This window comes from Camarhynchus parvulus, chromosome 2 (assembly GCF_901933205.1).
Source record: "Camarhynchus parvulus chromosome 2, STF_HiC, whole genome shotgun sequence".
NCBI classification, from domain to species: Eukaryota; Metazoa; Chordata; class Aves; order Passeriformes; family Thraupidae; genus Camarhynchus; species Camarhynchus parvulus.
Genome location: NC_044572.1, coordinates 37,707,640 through 37,733,084, shown reverse-complemented (window position 1 = coordinate 37,733,084; position 25,445 = coordinate 37,707,640). Strand labels below are relative to the sequence as shown.

Sequence of the window (25,445 nt, the reverse complement as noted above, 5' to 3'; positions counted from 1 at the left end):
ATTATGAATATTTTATATCAAATATCTGTTTGAGAGACTCCAGCTGAGCTAATATCTTCCAAATCACAAAGATAAGAAGAAATAATGGTAATTATAAATTGTTAGCCCTTTCTAGATGCTCACAGCAATAGGTGGTTAATGCCGTCAGAGAATATTTACCATAATGAATAAGTTAATATTTTTAAAATCTTTGTGAGGTGCCTTTGATGGGCAGATTTCCAGTTTTGCAAGTTTTTCTGTCTCTGTAGTCACATTATATTCTATATAATTCTCCCTATATATTATATAGGGAGCTGATTGTAGTAGTAAATTAGTTAAAGTAATATTGATGGTTTGTCTGAAAGAAGTTGGGCAGATTTTGAAACTGTCAGTATAATGTCAGTATGGCAACTGCTAGAAGGTATCAAAAAAAGCTCTTGTAAGTTCAAGGGTCTTTCAGAAAAAAATGAGCTTTCCTCACTGATACTGTTTTTACAGAGTCAGATCTGTTCATGGAGAAGGAGGATGTTTCAGAAAGTAATTATTATTTGTAATGAACTGTGGAAAGTGTTGGACTGTGCTAACAGATTTGCTTGAACTCAATTTCATTTCCTGGACCTAACATCCTGGGAAACTTCCATGGCCCCCAGAAAAGTAAGAGTTTCAGCTGTGCTGGAATATTAAACTAGACCTATTCTAATTAAGGTAACTGCCAAATAATTTGTGACAGTTGTGTTTAATGTCTCCAGTCATTTCAAATGTGAGTTAAATGCCTTTTAAAACTTAAAACTGATCATCAGCAGTGTAGTCAAACTCTGGCAGCCAGTTGGGCAGTGGGCCTGGGGTAGAGGCAGCATGATCCAGTGATGGTGAAGGATTTAGCTATTTGGGTTGCAGACCCTCCTTAAATAGGTGCTCCCTGTATCTTTGCAGGAAGGGGCAATGAATGTGATGGAAATATGAGCTTGGGTGGTTGGATAATTTCAATAGCATTGGCCTCATGTGGGGAGTCCCACCTATGGGAAGACGCATCTGCAGGAGGGAACGCAGTGCTGCAGGTCTCACCATGCTAGAGGAGCTCTGAATGTCTGTGGGGCTAGACTCCATCATTCCCTTGTCCAACTCAGCTTTGATGGTTTCCATAGAAAGCCTCCGGAATCAACAGGCAATGAAAGTTACCCGCTTTTTTTTTTTTTTTTTCCCCAGGAAGTGTTTTTAAACTACAAACCTCTTTTCTATAAGCTTAGCATTCAGTTTTCTACTGCAAATATGTATAGTCATTATTGTTCTTATTAATTTCTGTTACCAAGTCATCTATGCCAATAAGGATAATGTGACATTCTTGAGTCAACTGGACTGTTTAGTGCTATACACTCCTAGGCTAAGCCAATCCCCTCTTTGGCTTACAATTGCAAGGAATTCATCTGCATGTGTAGGATGGTGGCTTGCAAGCCTTCCTGGTTATGTACAAGTTTGTAGAGTAACTCTTAATTCACAAAAGTCCTATTTTTATTTTAGTTTTATTTACTTTCCTGGGGGCCACCACTCCAATGCCTTGTCGAACTCCTTTTTTGCCTCATTAAGGCACATTATTGGCAATATCATTAAAAAATCAAGATAATTCATTGAATAGTTTAGTAGTTTGTGGTGATTCTCCTTCAGTCAACAGACTCCCTTAGTTAAGCAGAAGAGCAGCAATAAGAAATATCTGGAGTTTCTTATCTTCACCACCTCCCTCACCCCCACCCTCTCACTAGCAGAGGAGGCTTAACATTTTCCTTAGAGCATCATCTCATACAGCTCTGTTGAAGTTTCTGACCACAAATCATATCAAGCTATCATTTCTGTGGGTTTGTAGCTCAGCCAGAAAAAGCTGCATGTGGGAGAAGTTCATTTCTAGTCTGCAGGATTTTGACATTTGCAGTTGTGTATCTGGAGCTACTGAATGGACATGTATTAAAATTGTATATGGGTAATAGTTCCTAGTGACAAGGAAACTATAATTTGTAATTAGAAAGTCGGTTTGACCTTTGAATTTGAAAAGGCCAAATAATATTATACTACTATAATATACAGCAAATTTGAAATTTATAGTGAATTTTAGGGGTAAAGATACAAAATCTTGTACTAAATCATGTCCAGTAAGAAGCCATTGCCCATGCTGTTAGAGCAAATCCATGAAATTAAGCAAATGTTCTCAAAAATAGATTTCCATGACAAAAATTTAAAGAGTTTCTAGTCCTCTTGGGTGTGTATAGGCATTTACTGCTTTATGTGGGTTTTTCAGTGTGTGATAGCTCTAAGAAATAGCTCATGCCAACTTTTCCTTGCTTGCAGTGAGCAGAAAGAATCTTGAAATCATGTGAGGTAGTAAACCTTGAAAGGGGCTTTCAAGTTGTTTGGTTTTTTGTTTTTTATTTGGGCTAAAATCCACTTGCTTACATCTGCAGAGGAAGTTGTAGGGAAAAACTAAAGGGCCTTATAAATGCAAGAAATGGATATTTTGTGGGAAACAAATTCTCTGCTAGTGGTCTATTTACTTCAGGCTGTCAGTCACTGAATTACACTGCATTTTTTCAGTCTTGTTTTGCTGTTCTTGGGGTTCCACCTGTCTTGGTAGTCTGACTTTACCAATTTAGTAGCATGACCAGGCACGGTCTTGCAATGCTCTACAAAAATATGTTGAAAAGTGCCCAGTGTAGCAACCTAAAGATGAACTCTGCATTGTTTTATTTTCTATCCCTGCTGCAATCCCAAGGCTACAGGCAACCTCTAAAACTTCGTAAGAGTTCTCTTAATACAGTTGGTGCTTGACCTTGGACACAGAGATTTATTTTACTTTCACAACTTTTGGAACTGTAAATACTCATGTAGCTGAACACCTGGGTCATTTGGTGCTTTCTGTGAACTTAAATGGTCAGTTAAGTGAGAAATAAAATGTAAATTTTTTTGCCATGTGGTAGCAACAGAACTACATAGCAACATGAAACAGCTGTCTGTGCTCTAGGTTTTGTCAATGTACTTTAAGTATAGTTTAGCTGTCTGAGGAGTGTAATAAAGAAATCCTATGATGCCCCATTTAAATTTTATCTATATTTATACAAAATTACCATGTATACTGCCCAAGTCCAGGTGAAAGAGAATAGCAAGAAATACAGGTTTGGGGAGTCTTTTCTTAGATGATAAATCAAGTCTTTCTCTAAAGCAGAAACAAAGGCAGCAGATTTGTGAAGCTACAGATACCATGTGTTCAACTTTAGAGGAGCAGAAGCTGTAAGGTCCCAGCCTAATGCAGATATGTGGACAAAAAAACTGTGCCAGCATCAGCATTTTAAGGCTGAGGAAGATTGTGCAGATCTTGAATTTTGTCATGGTTTGGCCAACACTGCTGAAATTTTCTCAGCGTTTCAGGTTAACACGCCCAAAACATTCTGCTGTGAATCAGGTGATTTATGTTTAGTTGCAACTCCAGATCTGTAAAGTTGGCTTGAGCTTAAGCTCTGGAATGAAACCCTTATACAAGCAAGCTGTGTTTGGTTTCAGGTTTCTTAGAGGCTTGCATGCAAAATAGCCTCATTACTTGAATTGATACCTCTAATTAACCAGATTCAGTGTGCTGCAATAATTGTCCTTTAGTATCTCAGCTCAAGCTAATACCCAGTGTAACACTCCTTAAGCCACTGGAATCATGGAGGGACTGTCTTCTCAACACACTGTCTTTTTTTACTAAGGTTATGGAGTTTTTTAGTGCCATTTTTTGTCACAGGAAGTGTTTTCTTGACACTGAATCATTCTGAATTTTTTAAAATAATGTCAGGAAGAAGGGATGGGCGTCTTCTTGCATCTTTGGCAATATACTTAGAGTATCTTCATTTTCATCTGCTGTTTATAGTTTCATTGGGTATTTCTCTTTAGTATCTCGGTACTTTGTAGGTTTGTTTTGTTTTTAAAGAAAACAGTGACAAATTCTGGATTATACAAGCAAATTCTCTTGTATATAGTGATGTGGGTTGTGTATTTGGGGTTTTGATTAATCCTTCAAATTCAGAACCCTTGGTAAATTTTTAATTCTTTGTCAGTAGAATAGCAGATTTCTTTGTTTAAAACTCATTGTCATGGAACATTTTGAATGTTTAGTCACATGCAATCGCACAAATAAGAGATGGATGCCACTCCTGCATGTACTTCTGAATTACAAAATAATTAACTTTTCTGATGTTGTTTCACTGATTTGAGGGATTGGAATAGTTAAATATGTGCAAAAGTATTTGTAGGATTGAAAATTGTCTGTAGTTTAGCAAATCCTTGCATTTCTATAGCAATCTGACAATTGGTTGGCTCACTTCACTGGTTTAATATAATTTCATTCGTGGAAAATGTATTGTGAGATTACCTCTTATGGAAAGCAAAGATGATTACAGTATGTGAGGCTCCCTTCACTCCTTAGCAGCAGAGTGGGAGGATGGGATGAGGGATCTAGCTTGTCAACACATGGTTCTGTTAAGGCTCTTTGCTCTTGCATTGTCCTCCTTGCTTCCTAGGTTTTGTAAGGTTAATAACCCAAATTCATTAAAATTCAAACGTTTTAATTTTTGTAGAGAGGGTGACTTTCTCATCTCAAGTTGTAAAATCATATTGAGAAATTACCTGAAACACTTGACACAAAATTCAATTAGATAAAAGCCTGTTGGCTAAATTTATGTGTTACTTTTCTGTTTTAATCTGAAAAAGTAATAAAAATATTAGAAATGTGTCAAGTGCTGTGATGCAAAAAAGTTGAATTTTATGAGGTCTTCATTCCATATAACTGAAGCAAAACAATGCAATGACTTAACATGGATCAGAGCAAATATATATATATATATATATATATACACATATATATACATACACATATATCCTATATACACATGTATGCTATATGCATACTCAATGGCATCTGGAATTATAATAGACAGACTTAAAATTGTGAAGATGCAAGATCCTGATCCTTCTGATCTACGTGAATTATCAGAAAAGTGCACACTGGAATTTTTCTCCTCTTGGCTTGTAACAAGGCTTGTTTTTAAAGGCGTTGGTAGAAATGCCTTTAAAAACCCCTCATTTCCTTTCGGATCTCTCAAATAATTGTGTAATTCAACAGAATCAAAGTTATTGATCTTATTTTATTTTATTTTTGCCTCTCCAACACAGAAAGCCTTAAAAATAAAATAAAACCTGTCAGCTGAGACATTTTTCCCTGTGGAATAAGTTTTAGTGTCTTATGCCCAGGGCTTGATCTTTTTGAACACCTTAGGAAGAAAGTAGATGACAAATAGCCTTTGACTACAACAAACTGAAATGTTTGAGATGGGCTGCTTTTATACTAGGCCTGCTTCAATAGATATTTAGAGTTATTTCAAGAAATGCTGAATTATAGACCATTAATAACTATGAGGGCAAAATCAGCGAATGCCAAATTTGATTTTTGATACACACAATGTGAAATTTTAATCGTTACATAGGACTAGAAGTAACTATTTTGACTGGTGAGATTGTGTGAGCAAGCATGGCTCTCTCTAAAATGTTATTTAAATGTTTTATAACATTTGCTGTGTTTGATTCCTGGAACAGGGGCTATAAAATTTTAAGATGGTTTGATAGAGGACCACAACATAGCCAGGCAGACTGAAGAGCAGTCTAGGAAAGATACTAGTACTTGAGACTTTGTCACATTTCTTTTTCTTTAGAGAGGGTTTCAGGCTGTTTCTGGCCTATGTAAAAAAGATTTTGTCCCTTCAACCATGGCTTGGTATCCCTAGCCAGCAGTGAAATCTGCACATTGGTATGCAGACTGCTCCTTGCCACCTTTCACGTCCCTGCGGGGGGTGGTTTTCCCCCTGGAGTTTTTATTTGTTTGGTTTGTTGGGTTTTTTTCCTTTTAGAATTTTGCCCATATCAAATGGTAGCCAAAATACACAGGATACTGGTCTGAGCCTTCTGTTTACAGTTACAAGCTGTGTGGTTGACTCAGGAAACCCTATAGTGAAATATGTATCAGAACCTATAAAACCTATATGTAAAATACTATAGTAAAATATGTATCAGAACCTATAAAAATTTCTTTGCTTTTTGCGTGAGGTAATAGCTGTGAATGGAGTGAATAATCACATGTAGCTTTTTTATGGAATAATTTTATGTCACATGGTAGAAAAATGCTCTTAAGGAACACCAGGGTAGGATATGGAAAAGACTGAAAAGTCATAACTTCATACAGCTTAAAGAAATGTGTACATATTACTAGGTTTGCATTTTTTAGCCCACACTTTGTGCTGCTTTACAGAAAATTCTTGTGTGTACTTGTGTAAATGTAACTGGACTGTAATCAATAGAATTATCCACCAACAAGAATGATTTATATTAGCCAGGGGCAGGGATTCCCATTCATTAAATCTGTGGAGGACAAGCCTTTATCTATTTCCGTAGATGCAGCCTGGAGCCTCCAACATGTCATGGATTAGATAAATTGAGCTTGACATGCCTGTGTTTCTGGAAAATAGGACAAAAATTTCTTTTGTCCTTTGTGTCTTTTCTGCAAAGACAGTAATGCTTTTCCCCCACCTATAGAGAATGACAGGAGATAATTTTACGTGCTTGAAAAACTTTTTTTTTTTTTAAATTATAGGCATATTTTATGTAGAGATTTGAAAAAAAATCTGTCAGCATTTTCACAAGTGTGTGGAGAAGGACAGTCAACCTAATAACTGCCACATATTCCAGCTCTCAGAGCATTTGCCTAAATCAGCTCCATCAGGTGTAAGCTTGCCAGAATTGAAGTTTTCATAGTCCTTTTTTTTATAAATAGCCATTTTGTTAGAACTTCTCCACTGTAAAAGAATGTATTCACTTCCCCAGAAAAACACTAGCCCTGAGGTCAAGGGATTTTTGTGGGCTGCTGGAAACACAAGCTAAATTCCTCCGTGAAGTGAATACACATTTACACAGATTTAAACTGCTCCAAAATGGTATCATTGTGCAAGCCTCCCCAGTCAGTCAACAGCCCAACTATTGGGACATTTCCCTGAGGTGCTGAGGACTTACAGAGCAGGCTTCAATATGGGCCTTTGATTAAAATACAGACTTTGATTTCTTTAAATTTTTGTAGCTTTTAAAAGAATTCGTTTCTACATTATGTGTGAAAGTGTAGCTTCCATGTAGATCTGAAGAGAAGATAATTTCTGACAGAGTTTTGCAACACAGAAAAAGCTGATTTGTTTGCTGTTTTCTTATCCATAAGCAATCACATCTTGAAGCAAAGCATCAGCCAAACTAGCACAGAGGAATAGATTAATTATCAGTAACTTTGTAATTGCCGTGGCATGTGCAAACCCGCAGCCTGATTCAGAGATTATTAAAACATGGTTTCAAACTGGTCCTTTACGACAGGGAATAAAAAGGTTTATAAAAGTGAATTCAGTATAGTCTGTTTTGTTATGTTTTCCCTTTTGCAGAAGGGTCATGGCTGGGATCTGTTAATAAGAATGAAGGTACCCTGCTTGGGCAGTGGAGTCAGTCTTTTGGAATTTGTGTTTTCTCTTTTCTTGCATTGCATCTATGTGTGTAGAAGCACAATTGCGCAGTTTCTGGATGAAAATAAAAACATTTACGCACAAGCATATACTGTGAATTAACACCTAGTTCTGTGTTCCAGCATATCATATGACACGTTTGTCTCTGTTTAAGAAAGGGAAAAAATAGTAAAATCACTTGAATTGCACTAGAGCAGCATGTGATTGCACTAAATAATGTTTGGCAAAGATGTAATTTGTAGATACCATAGAGTTACACAATTACTACTATTTAAGTGTGCTATACCATGTCCTATTAAAACTTTATTAAAATTAAATCTGTGACTAAATATAGAATTTCCAGAAGACAACAGTTTAATTCTGGCCAAGGTTCAAATTTCCTCTATTGGAAATCAACATCCTATTCTTTTATTTCCAATCTTGTTTTGCCTTATACTGTCTTACTTCCTCTTCTTTCCCCTCCACTTTTCCCTCTCCCAAACTTGATGTGAGCTCCTTGCCCTTAGCATTTTCTTCAGGGTTTTGTGCTCTATCAGCACCAGCTCTCCTTTTGTGGCTCCCTTGCTGAACTCAAAGCTCTGTCCTGCAATGCAGACCTGCTGATAGTTTGCGTCCCTAGCTTTTTTTTGCAGACAGATGAAGAATGGCTGATCAGTTTGTCAGGACAACAAAAAGGATCCTAGCAAACAGGAGTGATCTGCAAATTCCTGGTGCATTCCTCATCTCTTCATGCTTGGAAGGCTGCTCTGTTGTTACTGGTCATGCTTTTGTCTTGTGTGAGTGTTCGACTTGAACCTGAACTTTTCTGAAGTCGGGCAAGAGAGCAACAACTGATGGCAGGGCTCCAGTGAGATGTAAGCTGATCTCTGTTGCTTAATGCTGAGGGGAGTAGCTCTAATCTAATCATCAAGTACTCGGGTACTTAGCAGAAGATACAGATATTTTTCTCTCCCCACTACAACAATATTTTTTTTAATTACCTGCTGATGAAAATCCAAGGTGTAGTAATGACTGGCGTAGTGCATGTGTGGCTTGAGATGGCATAAAATTCTGTCCTAGGAAGGTTCAAACTTAATAGTTAACTAAATATTTTATCCCTCTCTTCCTCTGTCTCTGTGGGGACAGCAAACTGCCAAGCACTGTCTGGTTTTCTTTGCTTCTCAATACAAAGCATAGGTTGCCTGCTAGGAAACGAGTTTTGCATCAACTTCTTTTTCCAGAAACTCTCGGCCACAGAGCCTTAGGCTCTTGCTTTTTGCACAAACAGCTGCATCTCCTGAGGACTGGACTTGTTTCATTTCAATCAAGTATAGTAGAAGTTTATGAAAAGTAATGGGCTGGGGTTTAGAGGCAATTGGGCCATATGATCTAATATGCTTTTTTTTTTCTGGCTTTACATCCCAAGAAAGAAAGATATTTGTGTTTGCTCTTTTGGTTAAATTTTCTTTAAGAACTTAAAGTATTTCATTCAGAGTGGGAGTTATTTCATTGTTGGAAAAAGTTCCTGAGCCAAATAGCTTGAAGTGTTTTTAATTTAGAAATACATACATACAGGAAAATTGATGCTATGATCTATAATTTATCTTGACGAGTATCTTTCAAACCACCATGAACTGAAAAGTTATTTATGTCTAGGAGCCTGTCCTGTAAAACATACTTCTATCTACTGTGGCACTGGGCACTATCCAGTAGTAAATCCTGTGCTTTTGGTTCCATTCTAATTTTTCCACTTATTCTTTTACCTACCTATGAAAAATCATAAACCTAATAATTTTAAATGTGTATGTGTTTGGGCTATTTTTTTGAATCAAAATTTTTGAGACTGTGGTAGTTTCTGATGTATTGTGCAAGCATTTATGCCATTATGCATGGGAAAGAAAAATGAAAAATATTATTTTATTTCAATAAGTGTGATTTTTTGTCACATATATACATATAGTCAGTCCTGTGTATGCAACTCTGTGAGGTTTATTCAGGAGGGAATCGTGGTCTGGGCTATGCTACACTGGCATAGGTTGACAGAGGTATTTTCATGTCCATTCTTGTGTGCTACCTGTAACACCAACAGCCAAGTGCAGCTGCAAAACCACAGACTTTCTGCCACTTGTTTTCTCAATACACCTCTCTCCTTCCTTTCCTTCCACTCCCTCTGTGGAGCTAGCTTTGACTTTGCTCTTTTGGCTTGTATTCTGCCATCCTCTCGTAACTTCATCACTTTCTGAAGTTGATCTGCCTGTTATTTGGTAAAGCAACATAGGTTTGACAGCTAGCAGAAGAGTGAAGTGGTACCCTGGAAACACGCAGTAACTTGTCATTAAGTTCTACTTACTTTGCACTATGCAATTACAAACACGTAAAACCACTTTCCAGTGAATTATTAATGCTAAATGGAATTATTGGTGCTGAAGAGAAGATGCATTGCTACCCAGAACTATTTTCATAGAGTTTACTAGTGGAGTGTGTCCATTTCATGACATTAGTTACATATTCCTCTCAGTCATGCGCTTGTTTCATTTCAAGGAAAGACACCAGAAGTTAATAATTATTTCTTCCCCAAGCATGCTTTTGAAAAATGGCACTTTTAAAGCTGATAATATATTCATCATATTCAACATATTCATAAAAATGAAAAATTCTTTGAAAATCTGTTTGCAATACAGTGTTCTTCTGATTAATAAGCCTTGGAAATTTGTGCTCATTATACCATAAACATGACCTTTATAAAACCATCAGAAAAATCCAACTGTAGAATATTCTAGGTCAAAGACTTTTTAAAATGTCAAAAAGCGTAAAGCTTTAAAATTAATGTGATTTTTATAATACTTGGCTGATGCTTGTATTTTTGCTTAGCTTATTTATTTATGGTGGGGGTTTTTTGAGCCTTTGTGGTTAGGATCTACCAGGAGACTGTGACCTCAGAGGAGCACACTTTGGGATGCATCTTAATTGCCTTCAGCATTTTCTTGAGTTTCAGTGTTTAGATCCGGTTAATTTGTAAACACATTTTTTGTTGTACATGATCTGATAAGATCAAGTATCTCTCCAATAGAGGCTACAAACCATATACTGACCCACTGGTTAGGAAACATCCATGATGTGTCAGTAAATAATGGTGCAGTCAGTTCAACAGTGTCACAAAATACGTCTGTAGGCTGAAAGGTGTTGAGAAACACTGTGCATGCAGTTTTGGGGAAATGTACATTTGTAACGCTGTGACCTTCTTCTAACTTCATCAGGTAGTAGTGCTCCTCTGAAAACACCCATGCTTCCCGCCTTAGCTTGAGTCTGAAAGTAAATCTTTCTGCTGCAGGCTGGAAATCACGCTAGGGTAGCTGCTTTATGTGGAGAATAACTAGCCAAGATCATCACGAAAAGAAAAAGGAAACCTGTTTTTTTATACAGAATCACAGAGTGAGTCAGGTTAGAAGGGAACACAGTGGGTCATCTGGTCCAATCTCCCTACTCAAGCAGGGTGCAGGACTGCATCCAGATGGTTCTTGAGTATCTCTGGTGAGGGAGCCTATGCAACCTCTGAAAAATCTGTTCCAGTGTTCAGTCACTCACACAGTAAAGTCCTTCCTCATGTTCACCCGGAACTTCTTGTACATGAGTTTCTGCCCATTGCCTCTTGTCCTGTTACTTGGCGCCACCGAGAGGCACCCAGCTCCATCCTATTGACACTCTCCCTTCCAACAATTATTTATATTGGTGAGGTCCCTTCTCAGACATCTTTTTTGTCCTGGCATTACTGCATGGTGGTAGAAATGTCTCTGTACTTTTCTGGCTCACTCTGTGCAAGGCAGGCATTTTGCTTCCTTGGATTCTCTTTCTTACCAAAGAAAGTACAAAGTAGTATAAAACATGAGCAGTATGGGAAGAAACTGTAAAATAGAGCTGGGGATATGTAGTTTGCCAAAAGCAAATAGAATCATTAGTGCAGCTGTAGAGTCATTGGTGAACTTCTCTTCCCTCTAGCATTTATGGCACCGAAGGAAGAGCAAGTTTTGACATTGTCTGTGAGATCATTCCAGTCTAAGCGAAAGCACATTCAGTTTGCAGTTAGCCTACAACCAGGAGAGGATATTACAGTGCTCAGAGGACTAAATCTGGGGACCTAGAGGTCAGCTCCTTTGTCTGACACAGATTCCTGTGTAAGCTTTGAGAAGACTTTTGCTGTCTGTCCTAGGTTTCTTCCTAGCTGAAAAATTGGGATAATCCCTTGCCAGATGGAAGTGTCCAGAGAATTAAGACTAGAATTACACAGAGAAAAAAATAAGGCTGCTAGGTATTTAATATTTGATTTTTTTGTAAGGCAAATAGAAATTAAAAGCTTCTCCATTCTCAAGAGGGAGGAAAGCTGAGGTTCGTGAGTATTCTAGTTTGTCTTCTCCAAAGCCATGACTTTCTGTCTTGGGCTTTCTGGTTCTCTGGTAGTTGGCATGGTTGGTACTTGGTATGGGCATAAGAATGCTGGTAATAAGTTGGTAATAAGAATGCTGACCAAATTGGACAATTTCTAGTTGCTTCCTTATACAAGAAACAGACAGAACTTTACAGAAAGTGGAACATTCATTTTGGATCATTTAACTTTCAGTGATCCAACAGTTTCCAATAGGGAAAAAGAATCCAAATTTGTCTGACCAACTGCAATAAAAGCCCAAAGGACTCTGAAGAGCTCAATTAGGTAGGTCATGTTGCTAAAATAAAAAGCTAAATCTCTGCCCTTGTGCAATTTGAAATCCATATAAGATGTGGCCCATAGTGGGTTAGACAAATTCCTTGCTTGACCGTGTTAGGTACTGAAGTTCAGGTCATGGCTTTTCAGTAGCTGTTATGTAAAAATCCAAAGCAAAACACACTACTTTATTCAGTAGTGTTACCTGGGGTCCACGGCATATTTTAGACATGAGGCAAAAGAGGTGATACTTTGTGGGGTTAATGGGGGCTCTGACACGGATTAGCCTTGAGGCCTGGGGTAAGATCTGCACAATGCTGAGCAGTTCTGACTTCAGTCCCATTCAGTCAGAACTGGACTTCATTGTCTCTAAGGTGGGCCCACCTTCCTGTAACACAGATGACAAAGAAACGGGAGGGAAAAAGGTAGCAAAATGGGAGCAGAAACTTTTGTTTAGCAAAGTAAAGGAAATAATGGCAGGAGATAATGGGTATCAGACTACACATGCAAATTTGCCTCTGCATTTTCCCAGTCCAGCATCATAATAGTAGTTTCACAGGTTTCTACATAATGGAAAGAGAAATTTACTCCTCTGTACACCTAGAGGAGTACATTTTCCAATCAAAATTATTGGGATATATGGTCTTATGTGTTTCAAAATCTAGTATGTGTGAAAGAAAAGACTTTAAAAAACACTGCAGGATGCATAGCTGCAGTCTTCTAAAACTAATAATAATAATAAAAAGAATTCTTTTTCTAAACTAGCTCACTTTGCAGGAACCAGAGAATAAATATTTTCTCTCGAAAAAATAATACTTTGAATAGCAGCAAATGACCAGAGTTGATTCAAACTTTCCAGGTGAACGGTGTATGTGCTGAAAAATGCTGTCCATAAATAAAGAGTGGGTACTGATTTGTGCCAATCTGGAGAAAAAAAAAAGGAAGGGAAGAAAATATCTTTGTAATGAGTCACTTTGAGTTGTTTGGATCTGGATGTTTGAATTTTGCCAATATTTAAATAATAAAAACAGTTAAGTATCTAAGTAGGAGCTATAGAGTGTTATTTTAGGTGAAAGAAGAGTTTCAGCTGACACAGTGGTGGGATTTTCCCCCTTTAATTGTCGTTATTTTTTTGGTTTGGCCGGTGAACTGAAAAATCAATTACTCACAGATCTCCACAGCTGAGACAGTGTTGCATTCATCCTCTTCAAAGTGACTAGCCACTGCTAGCATTGCTAACAGCAAAACCTGTGAAAGAAAAGCTTGTGTGGCCACACAGTGTACTTGATCCTCAAGCTGTCTCAGGAGAACCAACCAGCAGGACTGAGGATGGTGTGGTTGGAGTCCTATTTTGAAGGCTCTTTTTTTCAAGTGGGCTTCAAATATTTAATACAGTTGAGTTTTTTTCTTTCTTTTCTGGAACTAAGAGTGATTATATGTATAAGTATTGTGTTTAAATGTGGCTATCGTATTTTTAAAGATTTTTTTGAGATTATTAAATAATGAAAGCACTCTCCAAAAAGAGTGTGTGAACAATACAGAAGTCGAAAGCACTTTAAGATTATTTCCCCTCCTAAAAGAAATAAATTTTAAAAAAGAAACAAACCACTCAAAATTATTAAAAAAACCCTTTCAAGAAGCTGAGATCTAAGACCATAAGTGGTCATCAGAAAATACATTTACTGAGCACTAAATTCGCCATTCACATCATTTGTTTATATCTAATGTCCTTTCAGTTCATAGGTAATAATACATAACCTACAAAAAAGAAATATTCAAAATCAGAAGTTTATCTCTTTATGCACATAAAAGGTACAAGTTGCATGTTAGCTAACTTTCTGTATGCTGAGTTCATATTTTAGACACTTTGTTACAACTAAAACTAAGTAGTTTGGTGATTGAGTCTCATTTTTCTGTGCCATGTTAGATCACTGGTACTGCTCATTCTGGAGCTGAATTTACCTTTAAAGGGATGATTCAGCAGTTTTTGAGAAAAGTATCTGTTGTAAAAATGAAGATTACCATACAGTGATAAAAAGGACTACCCTAGTGACTATGGACCATAACAAATTACATTAAACTAATTTCTAAAAGCCACATCTACAATTCATGTCATATTTCCTCTGTTAGATCCCAGAGAAGTTTATTCTTCTGATTTTGGATATCTTAAAATTTCCTGTTTTATCAGATTCCATGAAAATATAAATACTGATATCTCTTATTTTAGATCATGAAAGAGCATTATTCACCATGGATAGCCTGCTGTTCTTAAATGTTTGTGTCTTTATTGTCTTTTCAAAAAAATCCCTCCAAATATACCTTTCCTTTGGCCCACTGGCAAACTTGATTCATAACAAATTAAAAGTTCTAGCTAATATTGAGTTATCCAAATGTAAGCTTATTAACATTTATAAACTTGACCATGAGCTCCCCACATATCCTTTCCTTTTTATACTTTAAAATAGCCTGAGTCATTGTTCTCAAAAATTTTCTATGAAAATTCCTGGTTTTGCTCAGGCTCTCCAGGATATATTTTAATGCTTAGTGCATGTGTACTATTAGACATAAGGTTCCTATATAAACATTATTAGTTATAGCTTTTGAAGTTCTTTTAAAGCCTCCTAAAAGTCAACTTTTCAGTTGGAAATGTGTGGTACTTTCCCAGCTTCGCCACTGAGTCATACAGCTGAAAGGTTCTCTGAGCTTTTGCCAAGGCACAATGTGTATATTTTTTTGACCTCAGATAAGTTATCATGGAAATATTAAGAGAGGTGTGAGATGGGTTGCAAAACATGGAAATATCCATATCTTAGAGAAACCAGTTTATGATCCTGAAAACCAACTCTAGGAAGGAAAGGAAAGGGTACATTAGTTGAGTGTCTTTGCTGTATTCAAAATAGCTGTGCACATGGACAGAAGGAAAAACTTGCAAAGTAGCGAAGGAATGAAAATAAAATTCTGCAGAGATTTGCTTTTTCGCTCAGTGTTTATGGTGGTAATAGTTAGTGATGGAAGAACTGCAAAAGATTTAGATTAATGGGGTAATAGTTTAGAGTTTCTGCCCAGTTTACATACCTCCAAGTTTCAAATGCATTGCAAAAACTTATCTACATTTTTGTGTCTGCAAAAGCTGAGCTAGATTCTTCCTTAGGGGAGACTATTTGATAATGCATCTTGGGATTCTTTTTCTGGAAACTAAATCTGCAGTTAAGTTTAAATTTGAGGGATTGGGAATAAGGGAGTGCATGAGGAAAGACTGTGCAGAGAAAGATGTAACATAACTTTTCTATAGCCAAGTCACATATAATAAGAGGGGGTTGCCAATTTGTTGAGCTATTTGTTAGGGAACCTGAAGAATAGGGATCTTGGCCTTCTTGAAAAACATTAAGGAAATTTGCTATTTATTTTCCTGTATTTAAAACCACCCTGCTTTATGATGTCTGTTTACCCTAGGGCTATTTTGTTTGGTTTCCTATGTGTATATTCAGTCTTTGTGATTCTCTTAATCCAGATTTTAAGGTGAGTACTTACAGCGGTTTATACGCTTTACCTAACACCGATCCAAGCAAATTTCAGGTGAACTGGGCACAAAAATTTACATGGGAAACTTTCTTTTCAGTAAGTCCTATTTCTTTGAAAGCAAAATTTCCCTCAGAATGTGTTAATTTTTTGTAAAGAATTGTCACCAAAAAAAATTGTGAAGATAAGATTAAAACTTAAGCATTTTTAATGGCACATGGTTTCTTATTTCTAGAATGGTTCTCATTTTACAATCTATTTTCAGTTCCACAGTGAAACACGGTCTCTAAAGTCAAAATGGGGTACAGGGGAAGCAGGGGAAAGGACAGACACCAGTATTTGTTCTCACTCATACTCAAAAATAATTTAAAAAATAGCCAATTCCTCATGGAATGGACAATTTGAAGTGCAACAAGCAGGAATCATCTCTTCACCTGTTTCTGTCATATTCCCTTGGTTCGGGCAAGAGAGGTCTTGTGGTGATTAAGTTCACATCACCAGTGATTTCAGAAGGAGAACCCACGTGACTGGGCTGTGTCACCAAGAGCATGAACCTCATGTTGCTCACGTGCCTTTGTAGCGCGTGGGCTGTCTGTGCCCAGAACACGGTGTTGTATTTCAAACCAGATTACCCAGTGGTAGGGCAAAATGTCTGGTCTCAGCTGGAGACACAGAACTGCATCCCTGTGCAAAAAAATGTGCTGTTTGATTGGCTTTGGAGGAGTTCTCCAATGTCAAAACAGGCTCAACGTGATATAGGAAGGAGCAAAGCTTTGTTGCAAGCTTTTCCCCAAACTTGTATGCCCACGCTTATTTTGGATGTATAGCCAGTGCCTCTGTCCAAGAGATTATCTTGCCTGTGATTTAAATTGTCTGAAAATTAAAGAAACAAATGATTACTTCAAACTTGGACAAAATGCTGAGCTGATTAAGCTTCTAAGTAGAATTATGTTTGATCTCTCTACAAAGAAAACTAAGGTAACAATACTGATGTGAACTTCTCAAATGTATGAACATTCATCTCCCATTTAGAATCTGATTCTCGTCCTCTTTAGAAAGACATGAGACTCTAACATCACTAACTTGTAAAACTGGAATTAGAAAATACTGTATTATCCTGCCAATTTAAGGTGCAGCATGTCCCTTGTAAAGACAAGGTTATCTATGTGAACTTCAGGGAATAATAATAATAATAGTGAGTATTTAGTGCAGGCTGTGGACAAAACCTATCAGTGTTGTGGGATTTTATCCTCGTTTTATTGGTCAATGTTATCCAAACCTTGCTGGTAGAAAGCTTGTAAAAAGGCTGACATTGAACCTTCACCCTCATTGTGTGTTGAGCAGCAGTGCTGCATCTGCTCAGGGAATGCTATGGAGGTCTTTGTGGAGAAACTCATCCTACACAATACCAAAACTGTCATAAGCAAATTTTATGGTTCTTCATTTTAATCCAATGTTCCGTAACCTTGGTATTTGTCTGTGTACACTCTTCAAGAACTCTTCCCAGTGTTCTTCTACCCCTCTCCATCCCTCTGCTAATGGATTAGGTGTGAAATAGTTAACACTGGCATTCTCAAAGTTTGTCCAAGCTAAGCTGAGTTGCAAAAATGGTTGCCATTGCTTCAGTTTTTCTGTTGCAGATTCTAGACTACAACTCTGTGCATTTTAAATGGAAAGAGAAGCTAATTTTTGCAGCCATAAACATTACAGAAGTTCTTAAGCAAAGGCTCAGATTTCATGATGCCTCTCACATGCTCCATCATTTAGGGACATGTCTGACACTATTGAAAAAACAGAGAGCAGCTGTGCTCCTGAACATACTAATTTTCTGTGCCACTGTAGCCAGAACTGGGGTAGATTTTAAACTCTGTTCCAGAGGCTCTGAGTCCCAGCCAAGGTCCCACAGAGCTGGCTGGATTTTTCCATTTAAAGCTTGTTCTCGTCCCCAGATGGCTTTGCATCGCACTGGCTGGCAGGAGCAGGTGCGCGAGTGCCGAGTCATGCCACAGGAAAGGATCATAGAATAGAAATATTTCATCCTCCATGGCTTGGTACCTCAGATGAGTTTGAGATAGCAATGCTGTTGCTCTAGGTAATCCAAGCCTGTGCAGCTCTTCTCCACACAGTCCATGAGCTGCGTCCCCAAGCACAGGTGACATTTCTCAGTCCAGTTTGCATTTGTGAGTTACAGAATATTTGATTAGCCTCAAATTCTTTGCTATTGCCAGGCAAATGTTCACCTTGAAATTTTTGTGTGATTCTGCACAATCTCAGGCGCAATCTGTATTTTTTTCTTTAGTAAGAGTGCTTATTCTTTCATGGTGTGTGAAAGCTTTATAAAATTAAAGCAAAGTATTTCCAGCATTTTAAAAAGTGCCTTTATGGGTCTTTCCTATTCCGAGGTAGTATGATTGGCATGTTCAACACTACCCTATCATCATTCTGACCTGTTAGATTTATTTTTACAGTGTTTTTGTAGCCATGTCATGGGAATGTAACAATTGCCAAAGCAATGGCAATCAAATACTTGATAATTCTATGCTGCTTGTGCTCTACTTTTCTGTTAGCTATATCCTCAGCTGCAGCATTCAAAAACTTTTTATTTCTTATACACTTACATTGAGGTAAAATGTAGAAACTACTCCAAAAATTATTCTTTAATAAGTTATTCTTATTCTTTAAACAGTTATTCCTGGGATTAAAAACTATCATGAGATTACAGTGATCCCTAATCCACTACCTTTAATTTACTTGTGATTCTTAGTGAAACGCCTCACAGAGGAGTTGAAAGTTGTCAAAAAATACAGTCTTCAAAATTTGGCTCCAGCTGATTTTATATCTAGAAGCACAACTTGGATGATCTTCTACAACTGTTTAATTAAGTCCTATGTTTTTAGCCCTCAATTAGACGTGTAACATGACAAACCATGTTAGCAGATTTGCTGGCCAAATATGGAGAGATGTCATATATCTTTCTGCCTACTTTATATTTGTACTCTTAAAGGATGTATGCAACTTATCTAGTAAAATCTCTGTACGTATGAGAGGGAAAAAAGAAGCAGATTTTTGATCTCTCCCTCTGTTGATCTGTCTGCCTGTGTCCCTGTTTAGTGAGTAGGGTAAAACTCCCCTTTCATTTTTTTTCAGTGTTTCTTGGACTCTTACCAGCATGTTTTTACAGTCTGTTGCCTGCCTCTCGGATTAGAAGAACACTGGCATATTTTAACAGTTTCCTAGGATCCAAATAGTCTTTAATTAACACGGAATTGATGTTTTGGAGTGCAACCAATATAGGAGACACTGAAAGCAGAGAATGAACTTGGATCCTTCCAGCTTGTAGATGGCTGTGGCCAGGGGCAAACAAATACGCAAAATAGCGTCCACTGCAAACAGGTAGTGCCTTGTTAGTATGCAAGGGAATTTCTTCATTTGCATTATGTTCCCACAGAGCTGGTGGTTAGCTGGGAGGAGCTTTCTGCTGCACAGAGTCTGAATCAGCTCCACCCTTTGCAAAGAGCAGAAAGTGTTCATCGGTACTTTCCCATAAACAGAATTGCAGTGGCTCCTGAAACTGTTATTTTTAGATTTGTATTGACCAACTGTTGAGGCAGCAAGGTATGTTGTGTTTGTGAGGTTTAGGTTGAAACGGAAGCCGTTGGCTCCATGAGTGAGCATTTAATTAAAAAAACAGAAGTCTGCAAATTGAATGACTTTTGCTGAGCTGAACAGCAAGTTGTTCTTTATCTTTTTGAGTAATCTGGCTTTGTAGAGTTGAGCAACAGGGTAGGGATGAAGCGCTGAAATGATAAGAGAATGAAACTAGCTGAAGGTCTCAAGAGAAGTTAGACATATGCTGAACTGTTGTTCCAGATTGTCCATGGAAATAAATGGTTTATAAGATAATTCTAATCACGATAGACTGAAACATGAAGCAATTTCTGGCAAAGAATTACAACCAACTCAATCACTGAGTCAGCTGCGCTTTTTTTCACTAATGCAGTAATTTTTGGACAAAATATATTTGCTTGATGAAATATTATCTTTTTACTGTTGCTTTTTGTGTGTGCGCATGTGCTGGCTTTTATCCCCCCTCACTAATCATATCACCTGCTGAATGCTTTCTGTCTCTTTGTACCTGCAGGTGGTACATGCCAGAGCCCTGCTCTTCCAGCCCTTGTTCGTCCTCCGGCACCACCCCTGCAGCCATCGCTGGATATTAAGCCGTTCCTCCCGTTTCCTCTGGACACTGCTGCAGCAGTGAATCTCTTCCCCAACTTCAATGCAGTAAGTACTCTCCCAACAGTTACACTGAGCCACAGCTTCCGTGGAAGACTCAAGTGGGCACAAAGCAGGATTTTATGTACTCCATTACACCTGGAGTATCCTCTCCCTTGCCGAGGGCCAAATAGCTCTTTCAGACATGCTGATGGGCCATAAATTGAAGCCTACCTGGGTGTTAGTCAGAACAAATGCAAAAGGAAAAAAGTTATATGATCCCAAGTGACATGCAATAAAGTTTCAGGCCATATTCAGTCCCAGGGCTTGTGAATTTCCCACAGTAATTTAGGACGCACGGAGCTTCTCTAACTTGCAGTTCACTGCAACTCTCAGAGAGGGAAAGTTTCAGAGCATTGGGATTCTACATCTCATCTCCAACACACTTCCTGAGAAATACTAAAAATATACAGAGCCTAAAGAAGAAAACTCTGTCAGGGCAAATAAAGTAAGAATGAGAACCATGTTAGCTGCTGTATGAGCTATTCAGTGGGAAACAATCCAGGGTATTTTTTTCAGGTTAAGATGTGTTATTTCTCATGTCTTAGATTTAAACTAGGATAGATTTCTCCCTTTTTTCTTTTACTTCGTCATGCCATGTATGATTATAGAAATCCAATTCCTTCTTTAGTATTTTAATTATTTTACTGACATATGTCATCAGTGTTCCAATTTTCCTCTTTCAGACTGAGTTATTTAATGCTCTAAAAAAAAAGGGTCTACATTGGTTTTATGTTAGTTTTGACTTTATAGAATTATGCCCCTTTTCAATTACTTTTTGGTGCTCTTTTCCTTATTTACATATACTCTATGTATAAAAAAAACCTATTAAGAACATGTGTGCTTACCTGCTTTGAGAGACAGAGAGGGGGTGGGGTTTTCCGTTCTGAACCAATTCTAATTGACATGCAGAAATCTTAATTAAAATAATTAAGAATAGTAAAGGAACATGTGCATTCTAGAAAAAAATATAGCAATCAATAGCAAATTTCTGAATTTAAATGTTTATTTTTTACCTTTCATAGATGTTCATTTTGCTTTAAAGTAATTAAAATAAGCTAATTGCCAAAGCTATTTATACAGTCTTGAATTCAAGAAATTCACAACATAAACAGAGAAACTACAAGCTACAAGTCTTAAAAAGCACAGAAACAATATGTCAATGAACTACTATTACAAGTAAACTTTAAATTTAAAAAGCCTGCTAGTATGCCACAAGGTTTTAAAATGTGCTGGATTTAACCAAGGTACTGATAACCCATAATGAAATGGATACAACTTTGGACTTGTTTAGTGTGCATTAGAGTTGAGATCTTTTAACCAGTTGTGCCTTGTGATCACTGTTTGTATTAATGCAATAGGCCAGCTGAATTTTTAAAAGATATCTATTAGAATGCCTTGTATTTTTCTTCCTCAGGATTTTCCATGGTTCAGAGGCTTCAGATTGTTTTGCTAATTCTTTAATTATATAACTGAAATGGAATTTTAATGATGAATGTTAATAATTGTTAATCCTGTGCTACTCTATAAATTTCCAGTTTCTTTCTTCATACACAAACTGTTTTGCTACTATAATTATTTTGAGGGAGGGTGGATAAGTCATATTAATTTGGAAGTAAGAAAGTAAAAATAGACTCATATCAAAACCATGTTATTCCTGAACATTATCTTAGTAGCATATAATTTGGTAGGAGCACTGGTAAAGTGAGCCCAGTTTTCAGGAGTGAGACTTGAAGCCCTTTTTAACAGCACTTTGAAATCTGTTCCCATGCAAAATGCTGCTTCCTGTGATGTGTGGCCATCTGCCAAGTCCACCTTTGGCAGATATGTCAGTCCTGAGTGTGAGGATGCTGTCATCAGAGCTGCTGTCACCTGCCTTGCTGCTCATAGTTTATGCCTTGCTAAGTGACCTTTGCCTTCTCATCATGTGTGCTGACATGCAGTGTCATCCTCCGTGTTCCCATTTTCTTTGTGAGCAGCACATTATTGAACGCTGCTATGTTTAGCTCATATGCCAGGGATGGTTAGCAGCAACCTCCAAATGTATAGACTAGCTGAGCAGTTTTGCACAGTTCCAGAAATTCTCTCCAAGCCAACAAAACTTTTGGGGACATATCAGCTGCTGACTGTTATCAGCCCAAAAAGAAGTTAACCCACACATCATGTTAGACTTTAAACACAACTTCTGGAAGGGGCTTCAGTATGTGAATGTGAGACAGAAAAAAAAGTGTTTAATCAAAAAATTATCTTTTTAAAAATATGGCTCTTCATGATCAACTGTAGCTGTTGATGATGCTTTATCCTTGTAGACTTCACTGACAGTCCTATGCAGTGTCAGTGGAGAATCACTTATGCTCTGTGCCTAAACCCAGGTCAAGCAAGTGGTCCCTAACAGAACACCTGAACTGGATGTTCTCTCTTCTTTTATCAATAAATTAGCATTTCCCTTGACTGAGACATCAGGGTCATAAATTGAGTCATAGGAAATGGATTTCTAAAGACCTCTTGACCCTCACAGGAACAAATTCCACAGAACAAATGAGTTTGGCAGCATGTCTGGACTACTTCTCAAAAGGCTAGAGGGAAGCCCAGGATTTTGGCCACTTATTGGCCATTTTTCAATAGCCTTCACTTGAAAACAGCACAACCAAGGGGAAACTTGAATAAAAGTTCAGACGCATTTCGGCGAAAATAAGTAGTCTCTCGCAATCCTAATTAACATGGGAGTGTGTTTTTGATGGACATAGGCATCTGAGGTAATCAGCCTAAGCTTCTTCACAAAATATAATGGAGAAAAATCAGCAATTTCTCCAAGTTATGCATGGATAAAAATGAACAAAGGTAGCTTGCAATGCAAGCTATATGTATACTTTGGCATGGAGTGAAGTGAACCCTGAAAGTCCTCATTCATCTATTCAGATTGTAATGAGGGACTGGCTCAGCTGCATCTACATTTAGATGAATCCCACATTATGGGACAGGTCATAAGCTATTCACAGCTCATATATTAAATTCCACTCAGAAATCACATGACAGAAGTGCTGACATTGTATTGTATGTTTACAGAGGAATGTTCCCATTTATAAAGTAGTTATGCTTCTAATTTTATCTAAAGATAATCTTCAGGGAATTTGAGGATTCAGATGAACTGGAGAGAAAGATTAGGAGAGGTGGAAGCAAAAGTAACTTACCAGTGGAGAAAGTCAGACATGTACATCAGAACTAATAAAACCAAATACTAACCTTATCTATCAAGGTTATTAAGTATTATTTAAGTAGTACAAAATCTTAGTAAAGTGTACTTTATAACATTTTTCACTCTATTTCAGTTTATTACAAGCATGTGAAAGTTTTATTTGTTACTGATGACTTTGCTCTAAAACAAGCTTAGTTTTTGCTGGCTGCCTCTGAAGAAAACATTCAAAAGATTTCTACAAAGGCAAAAGCTTTCAAGGAAGCAGGGACCAGAAGAGATAACATGAAGTACACCAATCTTTACCAGTAATATCCCCGGACAGAGAGTAGAGGAAAAAGCAAAAACTGAGTAACCTGAGAAAAGTTAGGAAGATAATGTTTGAACCTTTGAACCATTCAGTTTCAGGAGGAGCGTTTTCTATTTATAGGAGAAAGCGTAAAGCAAACATAGCAATTAACAATCTGGTTAGCTGAACATTTGTAGGTGCTATGCTCTTAATTGTGAAGCAAATGGGTACCCTCAAGTCACATGTAAAAGGAAATTGTAACAACAAAGCTGTTAAAACTGAAAACAGCCCACTGGAACAGACCCTGAAGAATCTCAGGTTCACTACAAGTTTATCTGATCTGAAAAGATGAATCAACCGTATGGGATTTAAATGGCTAAATTTTATTTAATGGGAGAAACTATGGCTATAAATAATATTTATCTAGCTTTTTAAAATACGGTTTGAAAAATTTCAGAGGAATGGAAAAATAATTAAATTCCTCTGAAAATAGTTTGAGATCATTTGGCAAACATTTGTTATGTTTCTGCATTTTCATCTGCAGAGGGAGAAGCTGCAAGCCTGCGTACATCTAAGAGTTAGTTCTTAGAGATGCAAAGCTTTAACAGTTGGATTAAGCATGTATGGGTCTTCGCATGTGAATGTGCCTATTCTGTTCACAAGCTGATCGTTTGTTGCAGAGAAATTTCACAAAGCATCAAAGTCTAGAATTTAATTAACTTGTAGAAATATATTGATGGGTCTCTGGTCTAAGGGGAGATGCTTAGTTTTGCAAGATATCAGCATCAGCTCTAAGCTGATGGACCCTCTGACAGAAAAAAATCTTTTGCAGATTTTTTGGTAGTCTCCAAATCACAGATTCATCAGAAGTTGGGTTTTGCCTATTTCCAAAGCTCTCAGAATTATATACTTCAGTCTCTTGAACAGGAGACAGAACTTAAAGTTTAGAAATGCAGGACATTTGCCATTACAAGGTAGAAAATTGGACAGTGCCTTACACTCCTTGTTTGTTTATTCTTTGAAGGATATGCTGACCATCTTTCTGAAAAAATTCTAAAAAAATATTTTATCACACTTCATAGTATGAGTGCAATCTGTAAAGGAAGAGGTACACGGTGTAGAAGATCTGAATAAATGCTTGAAAACAGAAGGAGTGATGTTGTTTGAAAAGCTTCATCCCTAACTCCAAATGAAAGCCTTGTTGCTAATAGAAAATTTTCCAAATAAGCATGCTTTGGAAAGAAATATCACTACAGTTTTGTCTAGAAAAGTATGACTTCAAAGAGCAGTGGCAGTGTCAGAGTTGTACTAAACATGGATGGAAAATGAACTGTTACCCTACAGACACGTTTGTCATGATCAGGGAACTAAACAAGTAATGCTTGTTTAGTTCCCTGATTTTCCTGTTTGCTTGTTCTATGCCACTAATAATAATAATAATAATAATAATAATAATAATAATAATAATAATAATAATCATAATAATAAATGCCCAGTGCATTATTAATAGTTTCCTATTTCACCTTCCCCTGGTTATGGGAAAGGAGGAGGAGGAGTTAACAGTGTCCCTTGCCCATAGGTTGATGCTCTAGGGGTAACTTGGGTTAAGGTGCCAGAGTGGTGCTCCCTGCTTCCTGGAAACCGCCCTATGCAACAACCCAGCAGCTTCCAGGGCAGCACAAAGGCTGTACTCTCTATTTATAGAAGTGAACCTTGTGTTTGTAGGTATAGTCTTCTCCTATTGTGGCCAGACAGTGGATAGAAATGGACAGTGCAGAAAACCTGCTCTCTGAGAAGTATTTCTGGGAAGGGTTATGCCAGGAAATGCAGAGAAAACCTGTCAGAAACCTGTCAGAAGAGATTTAAAAAATCTTTTCCTTAGGCTCTTGTCCTGGGTAGTTATTGTATCTAGAAGAGAGATATGTGCTGCAGAAATGATGTGCCAAT

The 25,445-nt window shown here is 37.4% G+C and overlaps 1 protein-coding gene across 3 annotated transcripts in view; it reads left to right on the top strand.

Annotated features, from left to right (window-relative positions):
• Window positions 1–25,445, top strand: part of ZNF385D (zinc finger protein 385D) — a 417,272-nt gene that overhangs the window by 259,219 nt on the left and 132,608 nt on the right. For all 3 annotated transcript variants that reach the window (XM_030963381.1, XM_030963389.1, XM_030963398.1), the window contains one exon: window positions 19,883–20,025. In XM_030963381.1, coding sequence (XP_030819241.1) covers window positions 19,883–20,025 — 143 coding nt within the window. The remainder of the gene's footprint in view (window positions 1–19,882; window positions 20,026–25,445) is intronic.